Source organism: Rhinoderma darwinii, chromosome 1, assembly GCF_050947455.1.
Source record: "Rhinoderma darwinii isolate aRhiDar2 chromosome 1, aRhiDar2.hap1, whole genome shotgun sequence".
Classification (NCBI taxonomy): Eukaryota; Metazoa; Chordata; class Amphibia; order Anura; family Rhinodermatidae; genus Rhinoderma; species Rhinoderma darwinii.
In genome coordinates, this window is record NC_134687.1 from 389,233,757 (window position 1) to 389,253,321 (window position 19,565).

The 19,565-nt window shown below is 40.4% G+C and overlaps 1 protein-coding gene across 2 annotated transcripts in view; it reads right to left on the reverse strand.

The window, feature by feature from the left end:
* The window catches only part of AGTPBP1 (ATP/GTP binding carboxypeptidase 1), a 163,212-nt gene that overhangs the window by 132,175 nt on the left and 11,472 nt on the right, over window positions 1-19,565 (reverse strand). For both annotated transcript variants that reach the window (XM_075828721.1, XM_075828714.1), the window contains exon 2: window positions 14,016-14,082. In XM_075828721.1, coding sequence (XP_075684836.1) covers window positions 14,016-14,047 — 32 coding nt within the window. In that variant the 5' untranslated portion in view covers window positions 14,048-14,082. The remainder of the gene's footprint in view (window positions 1-14,015; window positions 14,083-19,565) is intronic.

Genomic DNA, 19,565 nt, shown 5'->3' on the forward strand with positions numbered 1-19,565 from the left:
ACCGGTGGCAGCTCAGACAGCAGCAGGGCATGCTCGGCTAAGACTAGGCAGAAGGTAGACGTCAGGCGAGGTGAAGCAGATCAGACGTGGATACAGCACGACACGACACAGCACAGCACAGTACTCGACCAGGATGGTATGGAATGCTAGGAACAGGAAACAAACTAGGAGGCCATCACACAGACAAACTATAGGGAACATCAACAACGCTCAGGCAAAAAAGCAGGGGGATGGACCCGTCTTATAGTCCAGAGTACTCACGGGTCAAAGTTCATCAGAATGTTCAGTGCGCGCTGCCCCTTTAAGATTGGGCACGGGATCCGGCTGAGGTGAGTGGACGCGAGCTCTGGCGACTCCTGAGGAGGAGGCTGGGGCCAGCGCTTGCCGACTCGTGGCTGCGGCTGTCAGGGGGTGGTTGGAGCTGACGGCCCACAGCCACGGACATTACACACCGTTTTTTCTTTTTTCAGATTCTGTTGCTTCAGATGTCTCTGCCTTTCAGCTTCTGTGACCAGAAATGCCTATCCACTGTCAGCCATATTTGTTCTTATGGTCACCCAGAATGTCCTCCCCTTCCTTCATTCAAGATTCCCTAGTAGTTACAGCGTGAGAACATTCCACATAGCATCCCTCTTATTATTCTTATGACAAGGTCTAACAAGTGAAGTGTAGTTCAATGGGGACATCTGTGAGGGAGGAAGTAACTAGCTTCTTCCCCACTTGGGTTTCAATAGAAACAATACAGGGAGCATGAAATATATATACAGTAAAAGAAAGGAAAGGCAATGGATATAAATTAAAACACTGGTCAAATACCACACAGTTAGTTTAGAAGACAATTTTTTATATGACATAGCTTAAAGGGTTATTCCCATCTACTAAAAGGGAATGGCATAGGATATGCAATCACATCGTGATAGTTAGGGGCCCGAGCTCTGGGGCCCCCACCGATCCAGACAATGAAGGTGCCACATCGCTGGTTTAGTTCTGTATCTCTTCTAAGTTATCTCTGCGCTGCGGCGCTCCCAGACACCAAGCTGTGAATAGAACTGCAGCATAGCCCCATTCACTTCAGACCGTGCTGCAGTTCCTTGCAAAGCCGGGTGGGCTCAGGGCGCCGATATTCAAACCCCTTATAAATATACGACCAAAAGGATTGAAAAACAACAGACTGTTAAATTAATGCGAACACGAATATAACCCAACGTGCAGTCAGTCACTTTGTGGCCCCCGATAAAACACAACAGCGGCATCTTTTAACACATAGAATCCATAGAATACATTGCTTGTAAATTAATTCTATTACATTCCTATAATTGTCTAGTGAAATAAAATATACAATGAAATTCTATTAAATTGGATATCCAACAATACAGAAAGTCTGATGATCTGTCACTTGTTACCAGCACAGGTCTGCAACATAACTACAATAGATTGCGGAATTCCAGCAAAAAAAGGAAAATACTGAGCAGAGATAACCAATAGGAAGTCTCGGTGATGAAAAACCACTTATCATTGGGATTTCATCCAAGTTTTATAAAAAAAAAAAAAAAAAAAAATCTATAACCATCCGATAACCAGGCACCTATTAGGTCCCATGGACGCTGGATTAATGGAATTTTACTGCATATGTTTCCCACAATAGTACTTGGGCAGAGAAAAGGGCTATCGGAGTGATCAAACTTTAACTACATAGAAAACTGGAAAGATTTCTCTCTGCTGAAAGGATTATTCCATTTTTAGCAAACAATAATACAAGTTTATTTTAAGAATAAATCCATCCAACTCAAATTATGTAAATCTTTTAAAAGAATTCGAAGTGTGCGAAGTGAACACAGAAAATGCAAAAAGGAGCAAGAACAGACAATGATCAATCAACTAATCCAGAATAAACAAAGCTGCTCAGATCCTGGTTATAATGTTACAATAAGCCTTGATAACTTTTTATGTAAATTAAGGGGGGGGGGGAGAGAAGTAAAGAACGGCTTTATGCAAGGCGTTAAAAAGTTGCAAACAATAGCGCATGCTGTACATGTAGAATAATTTGCAAATTTTTGCCATTTTCCGCCACCCAAAAACTTAGACCTAGCAGTGGTTGGGCCACCTGCAGACCGACAGATTTACTATATTTTATGGCAGAAACAAGCATAAATTAAAGCGAAGATCTATGCCAGATTTCACTTTCAGGCGCACAGACAGCACAAGGTGCACCATTTTTTGTAATATGCGTTGATGAATTGGACCTGAGCACATCAGCATTTTTTTGTCTCTGTGATATCATTATATTTGCCTATACAGTTGCATACGTCATGTAAAAAAAAAAGACAAAAAAAAAACTTAAGATCCAAAGCGTAAACCACTCGTAGTTACGCTTTTTACTACAGTTGAAACAAAAGTATACTGCCTGAACTTATGCCAAAAAGACAGTATGGAGACTGAAAAAAAACAAAAAAACACAACACATGGAAAGAGCCTTGTTTGATCATTTCCTTCAGGGAGGAGAAACGAATAGTCATGTGACAATGGCTTAGAATTCCTAAAAAAATTAATTTGATCAATACATGAATGGGAAAAAAAATATATATATATATTTTTTACGTAAGGCCTTGTTCACATAACGTTAGATATGAACACTTAGAGCGTATACTGGGAAAAACTCCCGGCGAACACGCTGGGCGTATCCATAGGGCTAAGCATATCCACGAGTCTCCATTAACCTGACTGAGGCCACATATTCCGTACAACTGTATACAATTTAAAAAAAAATAAAAAAAAATGCATACCTAGTGGTAGAAATGTTTTGTCTTTTTTTTTAAATAATGGAAGCCTATGGATGACGTATACCACTGTATGCGTATATAGAGGGATATGTTGAAGCCTTTCTTCAGAAGTATACCTCGGCAACTTTTCATGGATTATACATCAAACGGAGGGAGACCGCATGATGTGAACAGGGCTCAATGTACTAGGTTCTCATTAGGACTTCTTGATGACAGACCAAAAGCTGATAAAATTTAGGCAAATTTGTACAGAAATTCATAAAATTCTAAACTTCATTGAATGACTCAATATCCGTTATAAATCGACATTATCACAACTGCAGTTCTCAGTAGACATCATTTGCATTTTCTCTCCAATCTAATGAAATGTTCATGTACGCGAAGGAATTCAGTGATCAGGACACAAACATTCTGTGAAACATGGGAACTTTGCTTTTCACATGAAGGTTGCACAGGTCATTTTAAGAATTCTGTCCCACAGCAGTCCCATTTTAGATACAAATGGTTAAAAATATCCACATATTTGTGTGCATTTGCAATATTTTAATATCTACAGTATATTTTCAGCAATCATGGGAACAGAATAAGCGGTCATTAAACAGATTAATTCCTAAATGTGGCCGTTTTTTCCTTTGATACAGAAATTTCAACACCGCTAAACTTTTTGCTGGAGCAAATAAGAATACATTTTGTATCTCATTGATAACATTATGGGTACGAACAGACACAGCATAAACACTACGGATTTTCCGCAACGGAAACATAGAGGAAAGTCCGCAGCGTATTACAGTAGCAGCAGTGTGGGTGAGATTTCAACAAATCTCGTCCCCACACTGCGGAAAAATGAAGCCGAAAAAAACGCACATAAATTGACCTGCGGTGCGGTTACTTCCACCGCAGCATGTCAATTAATGCTGAGTATTCGCAGCTCTTCCCTTCCGGGTTTTCCCGTTGAATTCAATGGGGTGCTTAAACCCGCAACAAAGTGGTGGGTGTTGCGACATTTACGGCTCACAGCGATTGTGCCACAAAAAACATAAGTAAAAAAATTTAAATAAAGTTATACTTAACCAGAGATCTCTGCTTCTTCTCCAGTCCGTCCTCCCTGGATGACGTTGCAGGCCATGTGACCACTGCAGACAATCACAGGCTGCAGCGGTCACATGGAATGCAACGTCATCCAGGGAGGCCGGAGCGGACGTCAGAGGAGGTGGTAAGTATGTGCGATAATTTACGCCCGAAAAAACGCGCTACATTGAGGTGCGTGATTTCGGACAGTGTTCCCTGCGGTGTTCCGGACGGATATGATGTGAAGTTTGACGCAGTGCATCAGCCCTGAATACGCTGTGTCTGTTCGTACCCTAAAGGGGTTGACTCACGACAACCCCTCTCCATATGCCTATTATAGCTCCCCAGCAGCATTTAAAAAAAACAGGATCCTGACCTGTCCACAGAGTTTAAGGCAGCACAGAGTATTTCAGGAGCCGCATTTTGCTCCCGTAGGTAAACGGGGTAGCAGCACTGCGAAGACCGCACGGAGAATTCACCGGTGGTCAGGATAGAACGTAGCAGCTAGATGAGGGGAACACACCAGCTGCTAAGTGAGACACAGTAGGGCGCGCTTCCAACACAACCGTGCTGTTAGCTATACAGCTGACGGCTGTCAGCCGTGCAGTAGCATCTTGTGTGGGGTGGTGACTTGCCAATCATGTGAAGGTGTTATTGAGGACAGGAGTGGAGGAGAGGTAACAGACTGAGAGCTACGTAATGGTAAGAGCAGAGTTCACAGCAGCACAGAATATTTCAGGAGAGGAGCGTGCAGATGTTGAGGAGTGTATGATGCTAACTGGTCATGGATTGGTCAGCGTCATATACATAAACACGCCCAGTTAAAAACAATACACTCCCAGTTGGACATAACGAAAAAAAAACGCCCAGTTGTCCATTTCAAAGCTCATTTGCATATATATATATAAAATAGCTCATAACTTTTATAAAAAAAACGTTACTGTAATCTACATTGCAGCGCCGATCACATGCAATAGGAGATAGGGATTTGAGAATCTGGTGACAGAGCCTCTTTAAAAAAAGACACGAAACAGAATTTTTTTCCCTTTCCATATTTTTATATTGGTTTTTAGAAAACAAAGCAGACATTTCCAACATCTCAAAATTATACAATACAAACAAAGCGCAATTCTATGGAGTGATGTGTCTACTATTGTAAAGTACAGAACAATTCCGGTAGCTAGTGAAGAATAAGTAGAATGAAATCCTTGGAAACCTCCGGAACAGAGGTCGGTAAGGCAGAACATAGCATCAAATATAAACAACAAAGGTCAAACCATAATAAACTGGATTGCGACGCGCTTTAGCAGTGGTCAGGAGAAAGGTTAAGACTTGAGTGTCCTACAGATGTCCTGCGAGCGTGTTTGGTCCGTGATATACGGTGTGTACGTCAGCCGCATTTCCCAGACCGAACACACTGCAGGAAGCCGGGCTCTTAGCATCATAGTTATCTATGACGCTAGGAGTACCTGCCTCTCCGCGAAACTACTGTCCCGTACTGAAAACATGATTACAATATGGGACAGTTTTCCTGCAGTGAGGCAGGGACTCCTAGCATCATACATAACTATGATGCTAGGAGCCCGGCACCCTGCAGTGTGTTCGGTCCGGGAAATGTCGCCGACATATGGACTGTATATCACGGACCAAACACGCTCGTGTGTGGGAGGCCTAAGGCTTAGTTTACATACAGTGAAGGAAATAAGTATTTGACCCCTTGCTGATTTTGTACGTTTGCCCACTGTCAAAGACATGAACAGTCTAGAATTTTTAGGCTAGGTTAATTTTACCAGTGAGAGATAGATTATATAAAAAAAAAAAAAAACAGAAAATCACATAGTCAAAAGTATATATATTTATTTGCATTGTGCACAGAGAAATAAGTATTTGATCCCTTTGGCAAACAAGACTTAATACTTGGTGGCAAAACCCTTGTTGGCAAGCACAGCAGTCAGACGTTTTTTGTGGTTGATGATGAGGTTTGCACACATGTTAGATGGAATTTTGGCCCACTCCTCTTTGCAGATCATCTGTAAATCATTAAGATTTCGAGGCTGTCGCTTGGCAACTCGGATCTTCAGCTCCCTCCATAAGTTTTCGATGGGATTCAGGTCTGGAGACTGGCTAGGCCACTCCATGACCTTAATGTGCTTCTTTTTGAGCCACTCCTTTGTTGCCTTGGCTGTATGTTTCGGGTCATTGTCGTGCTGGAAGACCCAGCCATGAGCCATTTTTAATGTCCTGGTGGAGGGAAGGAGGTTGTCACTCAGGATTTGACGGTACATGGCTCCATCCATTCTCCCATTGATACGGTGAAGTAGTCCTGTGCCCTTAGCAGAGAAACACCCCCAAAACATAATGTTTCCACCTCCATGCTTGACAGTGGGGACGGTGTTCTTTGGGTCAGAGGCAGCATTTCTCTTCCTCCAAACGCGGCGAGTTGAGTTAATGCCAAAGAGCTCAATTTTAGTCTCATCTGACCACAGCACCTTCTCCCAATCACTCTCAGAATCATCCAGATGTTCATTTGCAAACTTCAGACGGGCCTGTACATGTGCCTTCTTGAGCAGGGGGACCTTGCGGGCACTGCAGGATTTTAATCCATTACGGCGTAATGTGTTACCAATGGTTTTCTTGGTGACTGTGGTCCCAGCTGCCTTGAGATCATTAACAAGTTCCCCCCGTGTAGTTTTCGGCTGAGCTCTCACCTTCCTCAGGATCAAGGATACCCCACGAGGTGAGATTTTGCATGGAGCCCCAGATCGATGTCGATTGACAGTCATTTTGTATGTCTTCCATTTTCTTACTATTGCACCAACAGTTGTCTCCTTCTCACCCAGCGTCTTACTTATGGTTTTGTAGCCCATTCCAGCCTTGTGCAGGTCTATGATCTTGTCCCTGACATCCTTAGAAAGCTCTTTGGTCTTGCCCATGTTGTAGAGGTTAGAGTCAGACTGATTAATTGAGTCTGTTATACAGGTGACCATTTAAGACAGCTGTCTTTAATGCAGGCACCAAGTTGATTTGGAGCGTGTAACTGGTCTGGAGGAGGCTGAACTCTTAATGGTTGGTAGGGGATCAAATACTTATTTCTCTGTGCACAATGCAAATAAATATATATAATTTTGACAATGTGATTTTCAGTTTTTTTTTTAATATAATCTATCTCTCACTGGTAAAATTAACCTAGCCTAAAAATTCTAGACTGTTCATGTCTTTGACAGTGGGCAAACTTACAAAATCAGCAAGGGATCAAATACTTATTTCCTTCACTGTATGCGTCGAGACTGCATTCATGGGTTTCGTCAGAGCTTTCCGTCAGATGAACCCATGAATGGAATCCAAACAAACAAAACGGAAGCTATAGGTTTCCGTTTGCATTACCATTGATTTCAATGGTGACCGATCCGGTGCAAATGGTTTTGACGTAATAGTTTTGACGTAATCAATACCTTAGTGTGCTATTCATTCAGTCAAAATGACGGAACCCTAACACAACGGGGACAAAGGGAAACCATTTGCACTGGATCCGTCGTCACCATTGAAATCAATGGTGATGCAAACGGAAACCTATAGTTTCCATTTGAATTCCGTTCATGGGTTCCCCTGACGTAAAGCTCAGACGGCACCCAAGAAAGCAGTCCTAACGCAGATGTGAACGAAGCCTAACGCAAAGAAAACCAGATACAGGGCTGGATATGTCACATGGTAAGAGCAGACAAAAATACTCCGCTCAGGATAAACAGAGTAAGGCACCATCTCCTAATAAGATATTACAAAGTTCCATATATTCAAATGTACGATTGATTTATCCACAAGAATAGGTAACAATTGGTATACGAAAAGACAATATATAGAAGTCACCCCTATATATTTGGTATCCCCAGAACATGTAGTGTAAGTATTTCAGGGATGAACAGCATTAAACATGATAGAATCAGAGTTGTGTTTTTTTTTTTACTTTTACCCCGAAATTAAATTCATAGAGATTAAATTAAATATAAACTTATACATACCCCAAAATGGTACATATAAAAAATAAAAACCATCATACAGCTATATTGATGCAAAAAATAAAAGGACTGTCGAGATGTAAAAAATGAAAATTGAATGCGGTGTGAAAGGTAAAAAAAATGGCTAAAGGGGTTAAAAGGGATTTCATAGACAACAGCTAGGTCAGTGGGGATAAGGCAGCTGGATGGTTCCTTTTCATCCCAAAAAAATAGTCATTATGGTCAGCCATCTGTCTAGTCATTGCGACCAACCATTTCCCAAGATTTGAACTTTATGACATGACTGGTTGACATGAAATTTACCTTAATGTGTATTACTATTCTCAGTAGGATATGAACTCTTTTGCTTATTTTCACCCATCTGAAAAAGTAAAATATTACGGGCCTCAAATATTGTTATATGTTCACATGGAATACTGAAGGTGCTCGTACAGGTAGAAGTATTTTGTTGTTTTGCCTGCGCAGCTTGAACAGCTGAAACCATGTGTGTTAACTGTACAAGCTGAACTGCCGAAAACTGCTTCCCGGATCGTGACGATTTGCAGTAAAACGGGCTGTAGCTTATCCACTAAAATGCCAAGGTCTATAGCAAACTCGGGATCGATGTTGTTAGAAATAGTTGGGGACCCCCCCTGTCATCCTATCCCCACCCACAACTTGAACGTGGGGTGCCAATGGTTGTCATGGCAGCCCTGAGGCCTAAATGAAGGCCACCAGTTCTGTCATCTTTCGGATTCCGCAGGGCATAATGGAAGTCTAAAATCAGAATACACTGCAATATATTGGTATCGCAGTGTATCGGACGCTGGTTCAAGTCCTCTAGGGGGACTAAAAAAAATAATATATAAAAAAAAATAATTGTTCAAGTTTTTAGTAATGTACTAAAAAAATACAAAAATATTAAAGACACATAATCCCATTATTTTGTACAGTAAAACGTAAAATAAACAAGTGATATCAAGTGAAAAAAGCGATATCTCCGTATCCATAGAGATCTAAAGCATTCAAATATAACGTTGTCTAATCCGCAGGGTGAACGCAGTAAAGAACAAAACCAAAAAAAAAAAAAAGAATTGCCAGTTTCTTGGTCACCTGGTATCAATAAAAACTACAGCTCGTCGCAAAAATCAAGACCCTACACAGCTACATAAAAGGAAAAATGTACATACTTTCAGAATAGGGCGACACAAAACAAATTTGTTTGGAACAAATCGTTTTTCCTTTGTAAAAGTAATAAAACAGAAGAAAAAAAAGATTTAAAAAAAAACAATGATGTCGCTGTAATCATATTGACCCGCAGAATAAAGTTAAAATGTTGTTTTTACCGCACGGTAAACACCGTAAAAACGACACCCAAAAAGCAATAAAAGATTTGTGTTTTTATTTCTCATTCCACCCTACAAAGAATTTTTTACAGTTTCCCAGTAAGTTACATGGTAGATTAAAGAGTGCTATTAAGACCTATCACCAGGGAACCATTTAACAAGTAGTTAGCCCCCACAGAAAAAAAAAACAAAAAAACAATTCTAAACATTACTAAAAAATACAAATAAAAACCATTGTATATTTATGAGACAATATATAGGTTTACTGCTGCATATGTGAAACGGACAGAGAGCATGTAGGAGATCTAGCTCAAGAAGTCACCGGAAGTACTGCTAGTTATAGAAAGGTACCCACTTCTAGAATACAGAGAACGCCCGGACGCATACAGTGGAAAAACTTGAGCTCTCGCAATAACTCAAATTTTTACACGGTCTGCCGCAGGGGTTTATCTGAAGATCATGTGAGCGGCCCTTTGCATGAAGGGAGCAGCCGGACAGGAAATTCGGAGGTGAGTGGGCCTATTCGCACATTGTGCACGCAGCACATAAAGCCTTTTTTTCCCCTTTATTAGTGAAATTTAGAAAGTATTGGTAGGGGGTAACTATTTATGAATTATAATAAAACGTTGAGTCCCTGGTGATAGGTCCTCTTCAAATGGGGTAGGGTAATGCTGGAGTTATCAAGCTTCATTCCTTCTAGTTCCACAAGCCTTGTATATATTGCTGTCACGCGTTTCAGCATTATATAAGAAAAAAAAAAAAAAAGGGAAGAAGGGGTGTTGAATAATTCTAAATATACATAGTGCCCATGAGCTGAGATTCTAGGGACTGAGATAGCCTTCAGATAGACCGTCACAGTCCTCTATTCTACGGTCTATACCCAATCTGTTTGGATAGTAAATTTGCTTTGTCTATCTAATCAGTATATCTTCTCTGCACTTATGCTGAATTGTCCGCTTTTATGTACAAGCGTGAATTATATTGAAGAAGTCTCGTGGGAATATCACATGACCACTTGCCCTATGTTAAAAAAAAAATGGATGAGATGTGAATTTTCCAACTTATCATTACACGCCTACTTTCTGAACACCCACACTCCTGAAGAGCCCAGAATTGAACATAAAAATTATTTATTGAGTTGCCTAAATTTAATTTAGTAATGATTGCTCAGCTTTTTTAACCCCATCCCCTTTGTGGGGCGAGCTGTAGTTTTCATTGGAACATAAGACTTCTTGATCACTTTTTGTTCCATTTTTTGTGCGAGATGGGGTGACCGAAAAACAGTGGTTCTGGTGGTTTAAATTTTAATTTTTTACTGCGTTCACCGTGCAGGTTAAATAATGTTATAATATACTACTTCGGACTATTAAAGAAACGGGAAAAGGGTTTTTCTTTTAAACATAACATTAATGAACAGACGAGAAATCAAAATCAATATTTGGGGTTTCCACCCTTTGCCTTCAAGAAAGCAACAATTCTTCTAGGTACACTTGCACACAGTTTTTGAAGGCACTCGGCAGGTAGGTTCTTCCAAATATCTTGGAGAACTAACCACAGATCTTCTGTGAATGTAGGCGTTCTCAAAATACTTCTGTCTCTTCATGTAATCCCAGACAGACTCGATCATGTTAAGATCAGGGCTCTGTGGGCCATATAATCACTTCCAGGGCTCCTTGTTCTTTACGCTGAAGATAGTTCTTAATGACATTGAATGTATGTTTGAGGTCGCATTGAAGCCAATCAGATGCCTCCCCAGCACTGGTCACATGTTGTCTTCTCTAAAGGCGTTCCCCAGCACTGGTCACATGTTCTCTTCTCTAGAGGCGTTCCCCAGCACTGGTCACATGTTCTCTTCTCTAGGGGCGCTCCCCAGCACTGGTCACATGTGCTCTTCTCTAGGGGAGTTCCCCAGCACTGGTCACATGTTCTCTTCTCTAGGGGCGTTCCCCAGCACTGGTCACATGTTGTCTTCTCTAGGGGCGCTCCCCAGCACTGGTCACATGTGCTCTTCTCTAGGGGAGTTCTCCAGCACTGGTCACGTGTTCTCTTCTCTGGCTGTGTGGATTTCTCATGCAGGTGCACAGCCTTCTCTCTGCTCTTCCCTCAGCTCCCCACCCCCCTTCTGCTGCTACTAAGGCTGTTTTGCATAACCACGCCCACACAGTGTGTCTATGAATTCATCACCCTTCCCCTTGGAGCTTCTTATCACTACACCATAGCTCTCTGCTGACACATGGGACATATTGCACTGTGCATGCCAAGCTATTTGTGGATGGTAGAGGTCGCTGGGCATGCACTGTAGTCCTCAGTAAAGGGGAGAAAGTGGCTGCTGAATAACTGAAGGGGAACTGTTCTCATATGCACAGAACACACCAGTGAATGGGACCTCACAGTAGGACCTGCGCAGATGTCACACTAAATGCTCGTACTGGAGTCTACAAAGGAGGAGCTGCTGAGTTTGCCGTCAGGGAGCAGACTGACGGATCAGAGAGAGAACTGAATACAACAGCTGGCCATGTACTGAAATACACTGCAGGTACAGAAGACCGATTAGAAAGGTGTTTCATTTTGCCAAAAAATGCACTGTAAAAAAAAAAAAAAAAAAAAAAACCTGTGCAAAGGTGTACATAGCCTTTAATCCTGACCAAATCTCCAACTCCATTTGCGTACATGTAGCCCTCGACTTGCAAGGAACCTCCACCATGCTTCACTGTTGCCTGCAGACGCTAGTTATTGTACCGCTCTCCAGCCCTTCAAACAAATTGCCTTCTGTTACAGCCAAATACTTAAAATTTTGACTCATCTGTCCAGAGAACCTGCTGCCATTTTTCTACACCCCAGTTCCTATGTTTTCGTGCATAGTTGTCGCTTGATATATTTATGTATGATCCAAAACACATTTGAACATGGTTCAATACTCAAAATACATATTCAAAACTAACAAATCGACCTTAACTGAGTAATGTGAACCAGAAAGTCAATAATATGGATATAAAATATACTTTTATTATAAATAATTAAAAACAAAAAGGACACAATGGAAAATATACAAAAATGAAAATACATCTACAGTAATGTAACGCTGGGTTCAGAGTTTTTTGCAGGAGGAAAATCTGCCTCAAAATTCCATTTGGAATTTTGAGGCAGATTTTCCTCTGCCTGCTCGCCGATTTTCGCCTGCGGCCATTGAGCGCCGCGATCATAAAACGCAGCGAAATACGCCTTCTCTGCCTCCCATTGAGGTGAATGGGAGGTCAGAGGCGTAAACGCCCGAAGATAGGGCATGTCCTTTCTTTTTCCCGCTCGCAGGAAAAAAACGCTTCTGCCTCCCATTGAAATCAATCACAGGCATTTTGAGACGTTTTTTGGCGCGGTTTCCGCGTCAAAAAACTCTGTGTGAACTCCCCCTAAGACTCTACACACAGGTATGCCAAATGTATAAATATATAAAATATAATGCCCTGAACAGAACCCCTATATATGGTATGTATATGAGTGATATATCAAATAATTCATATGAATGTGTATTCCAACAGACGTTTACTAAATTTGCACAAAGTGAGAAGTGACACTTTAAGAAAAAAGTTTAGAAAAATAAAAAAACGGTCAAAATTTCCTCCCATTGATTTCAATGGGAGGTGGAGGATTTTTTCTCCCGCGAGTGGAAAAAAACACTCACGGGAAAAAGAGGCAACATGCTCCATCTTGAGGCGTTTTCTGACTCAAAAACCCCATTGAAATCAATAGGAGACTGAAAAAAACGCCGCGGCAGTTGACGCGTTTTATGGCAAAAACCACTTGTTTTTTTCCTTTGCCTGTTGAAGACAGAGGTAAAAAAAATTGCGGCAAAAAAGAAAGGCCTGTGGTGCAAAACTGCTTAAAAAAAACCGGAGCTTATTTTTACAGGCAGAATTTTCTGCCTGCAAAAAATTCTGTGTGAACAGGGCCTTAGATTGTAAAGCTCTTATAGGCAGGGTCTTATTGTGTGTTCATTTAAGTTGATTACTTGTCTTTTACTATAATAAAGCACTACGCAATGAGTTGCGCTATATAAAATAAAGACGATTATTATTATTAACCATGCCTTTCAACTACTTCTTTGACACTTGAACAAAATGTCACTCTTTGCTGAAGTTGAAAGAGAGAAGGCAGTGGGTACAAAGAGTGTCTCTTGCTCAGGAGGACTTGTCCTGTCCTGCATTACACAGACAACCCACTGATATGAATGGGAACGATGCAATGCTTAATTTCTCCTGTGGTGGCGATGCAGGGAAAGTCAACAATTACGGTCAGGTTTCCCAACAGATTACACCTGATTTCTGGGGATCTCTGCAAGGGGGGCACTTTGTGATTTGCTCATTATTAAGGGACCCTTCTAATAAGTAAAATTATCTAAAGCAGGGAACCCCTTCAATGTGCTGGAATTTTTTATATAAAGCGGTTTTCTGAAATACGCATGGATCTAAAAAAAAACCCTCATCACTCGCATCAGTTCCTGTCACCTACATTAATAATGTTGTGCTCCCCTCTTCTGCTGTAGTTCTCATCACTTGTGCACTCCCTTCAGCTTCATGTATTTTTAGATCCTCATAGCTCCGTTTTATAACTTCTGCTGCTAGTCAGTTCCAAGATTCTCCTACCCATAATCCACTGGAAACGTTTGAGCCGTTACGATCATGACCATGTTCCCCAATCTCTTCTTCAACTAAACAGTATAGTATGAAAAGTGAGGATTTTCTACCCCCGCTCTCACAATCCAGATTCATTGTACCATGGAAAGCAACGTCTGACCCCAATCATCCAAACTAATAACAGAAGGCTTTACTTACCATTTTTCTGTAGGCACTTTCGCTTTATTCATTTTGAAGTCTTATTTTCATTCCAACATTTCAATCCCTGAAAAGAATAAGAGAAGGAATAAATGAATAATTTATAGGATATGACATTTAGCGTGATCTTGACGCGCCTCTCGTATGATTTAGTAAATTAACTATTGATGGTAGCATCAGTTCCTGAGACAATGTCATCATATGATCACTACTGTAAGGATCTGTTCACACGTATGGGACTTGCATATTACAAATCCTACTAGTAATTACTTCATGATCCACAGCAGAAATCCAAGGCATATACATCGAAATTATTTTTCACCCACTTCCACCAGGTTTTGCTAGTTTAATAGGTGAAATGCTGGTGGCAGGTTTCCTCTAAATGGGTGCGCTCATTCATACCCATTATTATATAAAGAGTACCAGTCACAGGAGAACGGCTACATTTAAGGCCTAATTCCAGTCGCAAAACCACTTTTCCGTGATCTAATAATAAAATCAGTTGCCCTCTGCTATGCAATCTCCCACCCCCTACTTGTTCTGATGCTTCATTCTCTGGAGCTCCTACGGACTTCTAGTATTGGTGGACGCGGCTGAAATCCAAAAGTACATAAGCAAAGCATATCAAACAACACGGTCCGAAAAGTTCAACTTCAATAAGAAAAACTACAGCACCAAATGAAAATCCATAGAACTTTATAAAGCCAAAGGGCCTGGAGATTTATTATCCAGACTTTTGCAGGCATTGTCATCAATAGCTGAAGGTTCAGACAGGATAACCTTCAATATTAAAATATATTCCTCTAATATTAAACATACGGAAGCACAATATATTATGGATACATGGAAAGGGTCCGTATTTCTTAAAGGGGTTGTCTAGTTCCAGCAAATTAAGTTGTTTTTTTGTATAATTAAAAGCTATACCATTTTCCTATATACTTTCTGTATTAAATCCTCACTATTTTTAACCCCTTCCCTCTTTGGCCACTTTTGACCTTCCTGACAGAGCCTCATTTTTCAAATCTGACATATTTCACTGTATGTGGTAATAACTTCAGAATGCTTTTACCTGTCGTAGCGATTCTGAGAGGGTTTTCTTGTAACACATTGGACTTTATGTTACTGGCAAAATTTGCTCGATACATTCAGTATTTAATTGTGAAAAACACCAAAATTTAGCGAAACTTTCAAAACTTAGCATTTTTATCAATTTAAATATATCTGCTTGTAAGAAAGGCAGTTATTCCACACAAAATAGTTGCTAATTTACATCCCCCATATATTTACTTTAGACTCGCATTGTTTTTTGAACATCTTTTTATTTTTCTAGGACGTTACAAAGCTTAGAACTTTAGCAGCAATTTCTCACATTTTCAAGAAAATTTCAAAAGGCTATTTTTACAGGGGCCAGTTCAGTTGTGAAGTGGCTTTGAGGGCCTTATATATTAGAAACCCCCAATAAGTCACCCCATTTTAAAAATGTCACCCCTCAAAGTATTCAAAACAGCATTTAGAAAGTTTCTTAACTCTTTAGACTGTTCACAGGAATTAAAGCAAAGTAGAGTTGAAATTTACTAATTTCATTTTTTTTTTTGCAGAAATTCATTTTTAATCTTTTTTTTGTAACACAGAAAGTTTTACCAGAGAAATGCAACTCAATATTTATTGCCCAGGTTCTGCAGTTTTTAGAAATATCCCACATGTGGCCCTAGTGTGGTTATGGACTGAAGCAAAGGAGCACCTAGTGGATTTTGGGGCCTTCTTTTTATTAGAATATATTTTAGGCACCATGTCAGGTTTGAAGGGCTCTTGCGGTGCCAAAATAGTGCAAATCCTCACGTCCAACTACACACCTCAAGGAAATTATCTAGGGGTATAGTGAGCATTTTGACCGCACAGGTTTATTGCAGAAATTATTGGAAATGGGCCGTAAAAAAATCTAAATGTATTCAAAGAAAATGTAGGTCTAGCTAATTTTTTTTAATTTCCACAAGGACTAAAAGGGGAAAAGGAACGCAAAATTTGTAAAGCAATTTCTCCCGAGTAAAACAATACACCACATGTCATCATAAACGGTTGTTTGGACACACAGCAGGGCGAAAGCGCTCTATTTGTCTTTTGGTGCTGAAATTTAGCAGGAATGGTTTGCGTAGCCCATGTCGCATTTGCAAAGCCCCTGAGGGGACAAAACAATGAAAACGCCCAAAAAGTGACTCCATTTAGGAAACTACAACCCTTGAGGAATTCATCTAGGGATGTAGTGAGCATTTTGACCCCACAGGTGTTTCATGGAATTTATTAGAATTGGGCAGTGAAAATAAAAACAATCATTTTTCTTCAATAAGATGTAGCTTTAGCTCAAAATTTTTAATTTTCTCAACAAATAAAGGAAAAAAAGAACCCTCAACACTTGTAAAGCAATTTCTCCAGAGTACGGCAATACCCGATATGTGGTCATAAACTGCTGTTTGGGCACACGCCGGGGCTCAGAAAGGAAGGAGCGGCATTTGACTTTTGGAGTGCAGATATTGCTGGATTGGTTTCTGGTCACAATGTCTCATTTGCAAAGCCCCTGTGGGACCAAAGCAGTGGAAACCCCCTAGAAGTGACCCCATTTTGGAAACTACACCCCACAAGGTATTCACCTAGGGGTGTAGTGGGCATGTTAACCCCGCAGGTGTTTTGTAGAAATTAGTGTGCACTTGATGTTGCAGAGTGAAAATGGGAATTTTTCCATAGATATGCCAATATGTGGTGCCCAGCTTGTGCCACCATAACAAGACAGCTCTCTAATTATTATGCTGTGTTTCCCGGTTTTAGAAACACCCTACATGTGGCCCTAATCTTTTGCCTGGACATTTGACAGGGCTCAGGAGTGAGAGAGTACCATGTAAAATTAAGACCTAATTTGGCGATTTACAAAGTATTGGTTCACAACTGCAGAGGCTCTGATGTGAAATAATAAAAGAAACCCTTGAGAAGTGACCCCATTTTGGAAACTGCACCCCTCAAGGCATTTATTAAGAGGTGTAGTGAGCATTTTCACCCTAAAGGACTTTTCCATAAATGATTGCGCTGCAGATGGTGCAAAGAAAAAAATTTACATTTTTTGCTAGATATATGTCATTTCAGTGGCAAATATGTCATGCCCAGCTTGTGCCACTGGAGACACACATCCCAAAAATTGTTAAAAGGGTTCTCCCGGGTATGGCGATGCTATATATGTGGAAGTAAACTGCTGTTTGGCACAATGTATGGTTCAGAGGGGAGAGAGCACCATTTGGCTTTTGGAGAATGGATTTTGCTTTGTAGTAGTTTTGTTATTGCTGGCGTTTCCATTTATAATGGGTTGGCATAGGTAAGCTGGGCATCAGGGGCATAGTCAGGTGGTATAATAATTGGGTTATTAAAAAAAACAATAAAATAATCCATAGATGTGTGTTACTCTGTGAAGCAATCCTTTCTGCACAGGCCAGTGTCGCACTGATAAATGGTCCTTTATTATCCCCCTTTTGGTCCAGACTCCGCACATTTGCAGTTTGGGGAGTTTTGCTGGGAAGTGTTGTCCTGGTATAATACGGGCACCGTCGCTTCCAGCAGATGTGTTTGGGCTCTCCCCTTCCTGGTTCCCTAATTTTAGAGCCTTGATAATTCGCCTCTTGAAACAGAAGAAATGTTCCCCTCAGGCCTGCACAACTGCATATTTTTTATTTCCTGACTTATTGGAACATTAACTCATTTTATTTTTTCATAGACGTAGTCGTATGAGGGCTGTTTTTTTTGCAGGACAAGCTGTTGATTTTATTGGTAACATTTTGGGGTACATGCGACTTTTTGATCACTTTTTATCCTATTTTTTGGGAGGCAAAGTGACCAAAGAAACAGCAATTCTGGCATTGTTTTTTAGTTTGTTTTTTTAGAGCGTTATAAATTACATGTTAACTTTATTCTGCGGGTCAGTCCGGTTTCGGCGATATCAATTTATAGAACTTTTTTATGTTTTACAACTTTTTGCACAATAAAATTACAGTTGTAAAGTCGCCAAGTTGAGAGAACCAGAACGTTTTAATTTTTTAGTCGACGGAGCTGTATAAGGGCTTGTTTTTGGCGAGACGAGCTACAGTTTATATAGGTACCATTTTTGGATACATGCAACTTTTTATTCCAATATTTGTAGGGCAAAGTGACAAAAAAACCTGAAATTCTGGTATAGGTTTTTGCTTGTTTTTTTTTACGCTGTTCACCTCGTGGAATAAATAACATCTGGGCGGGGCCTGGAAGGCTTTAATGCCATGCAGACCGGGAGGCCAGTATTAGGCCTCCGAGTGCCATTGCAGCCACCGGAACCTCCGCAATTTCATTGCTGGGGTGCCGATGAGCTGCAAACAAGTTAAATATAGCAATTGCTTTTGACCGCTGCATTTAAGGGGTTAATGGCGGGGATCGAAGCTAATTTAGTTCCATTACAGCCGGATGTCAGCTATAATACACCGCTGACATCTGGCGATGATGGCAGCGCCTCAGGTTCTGAGCCGTGCCATGCATTTGTCGTATGGATACGGCAAAATGAGGGAAGCACTAGCTTTCCATGACGTATCTATACGAGAAATCTCGGGAAGGGGTTAACCCCTACCCGCACGATTAAGTAACCCCTACCCGCACGAGGACGTATAGTTACTGAGTTCTTCCCGGTGCACACTGTCGGCGACAGGTAGTGTAATGTATTCTAGCAGCGATCAGAGCTGCAAGTAAAAAAAGAAAGTGAAAAAAGGAAAAAAAGTTAAGAAAAATCATTTATAAAAGTGCAATTATTAAAATTAATGAAACAATTAATAAAAAGTCATTTAATTATTGGGAAAAAATGAAACCGTTAAAAAAATAAACATATTTGGTATCACCGCGTTCGTAATGACCCAAACTATGAAAGATTGCAAACAAAATAAACGAAAAACTATGCCAGAATCGCTATTTTTTGTCACCACCCCTCCCAAGATATAAAGTTAAAAAAGTGATCAAAAAGTGACCAAAATAGTACCAATAAAAACTACAACCCATCCCGCAAAAAACAAGACCTCACACAGCTTTTTTTGACTAAAAAATAAAAAAGTTACGTCTCAGAAAATAAATGATTTTATAGAAACGTAATTTTATTGTGCAAACGCTGCAAAACATAAAAAAACAATATATATATGGTATCGCCGTAATCGTATCGACCCGCAGAATAAAGTAAAACGTAATTTATTGCGCACGGTGAAAGCTGGAAGAAATAAATAATTTTAAAACGCCAAAAATCGCTGTTTTTTGGTCACCTTAGCTGTAAAAAAATATTAGTTTTTGACTTTGCGTGTGAACATACCCTAACTATACTCCTAGAAAAATGCCTTGAGGGGTGTAGTTTCCAAAATGGGGTCACTTTTGGGGGGGTTTTGACGGTTTAGGTATCACAAGACCACCTCAAACCTGACATGGTGCCTAAAATATATTCCTAAAAAAACGAGGCCCCAAAATCCTCTAGGTGCTCCTTTGCTTCTGTGGCCGATACTTCAGTCC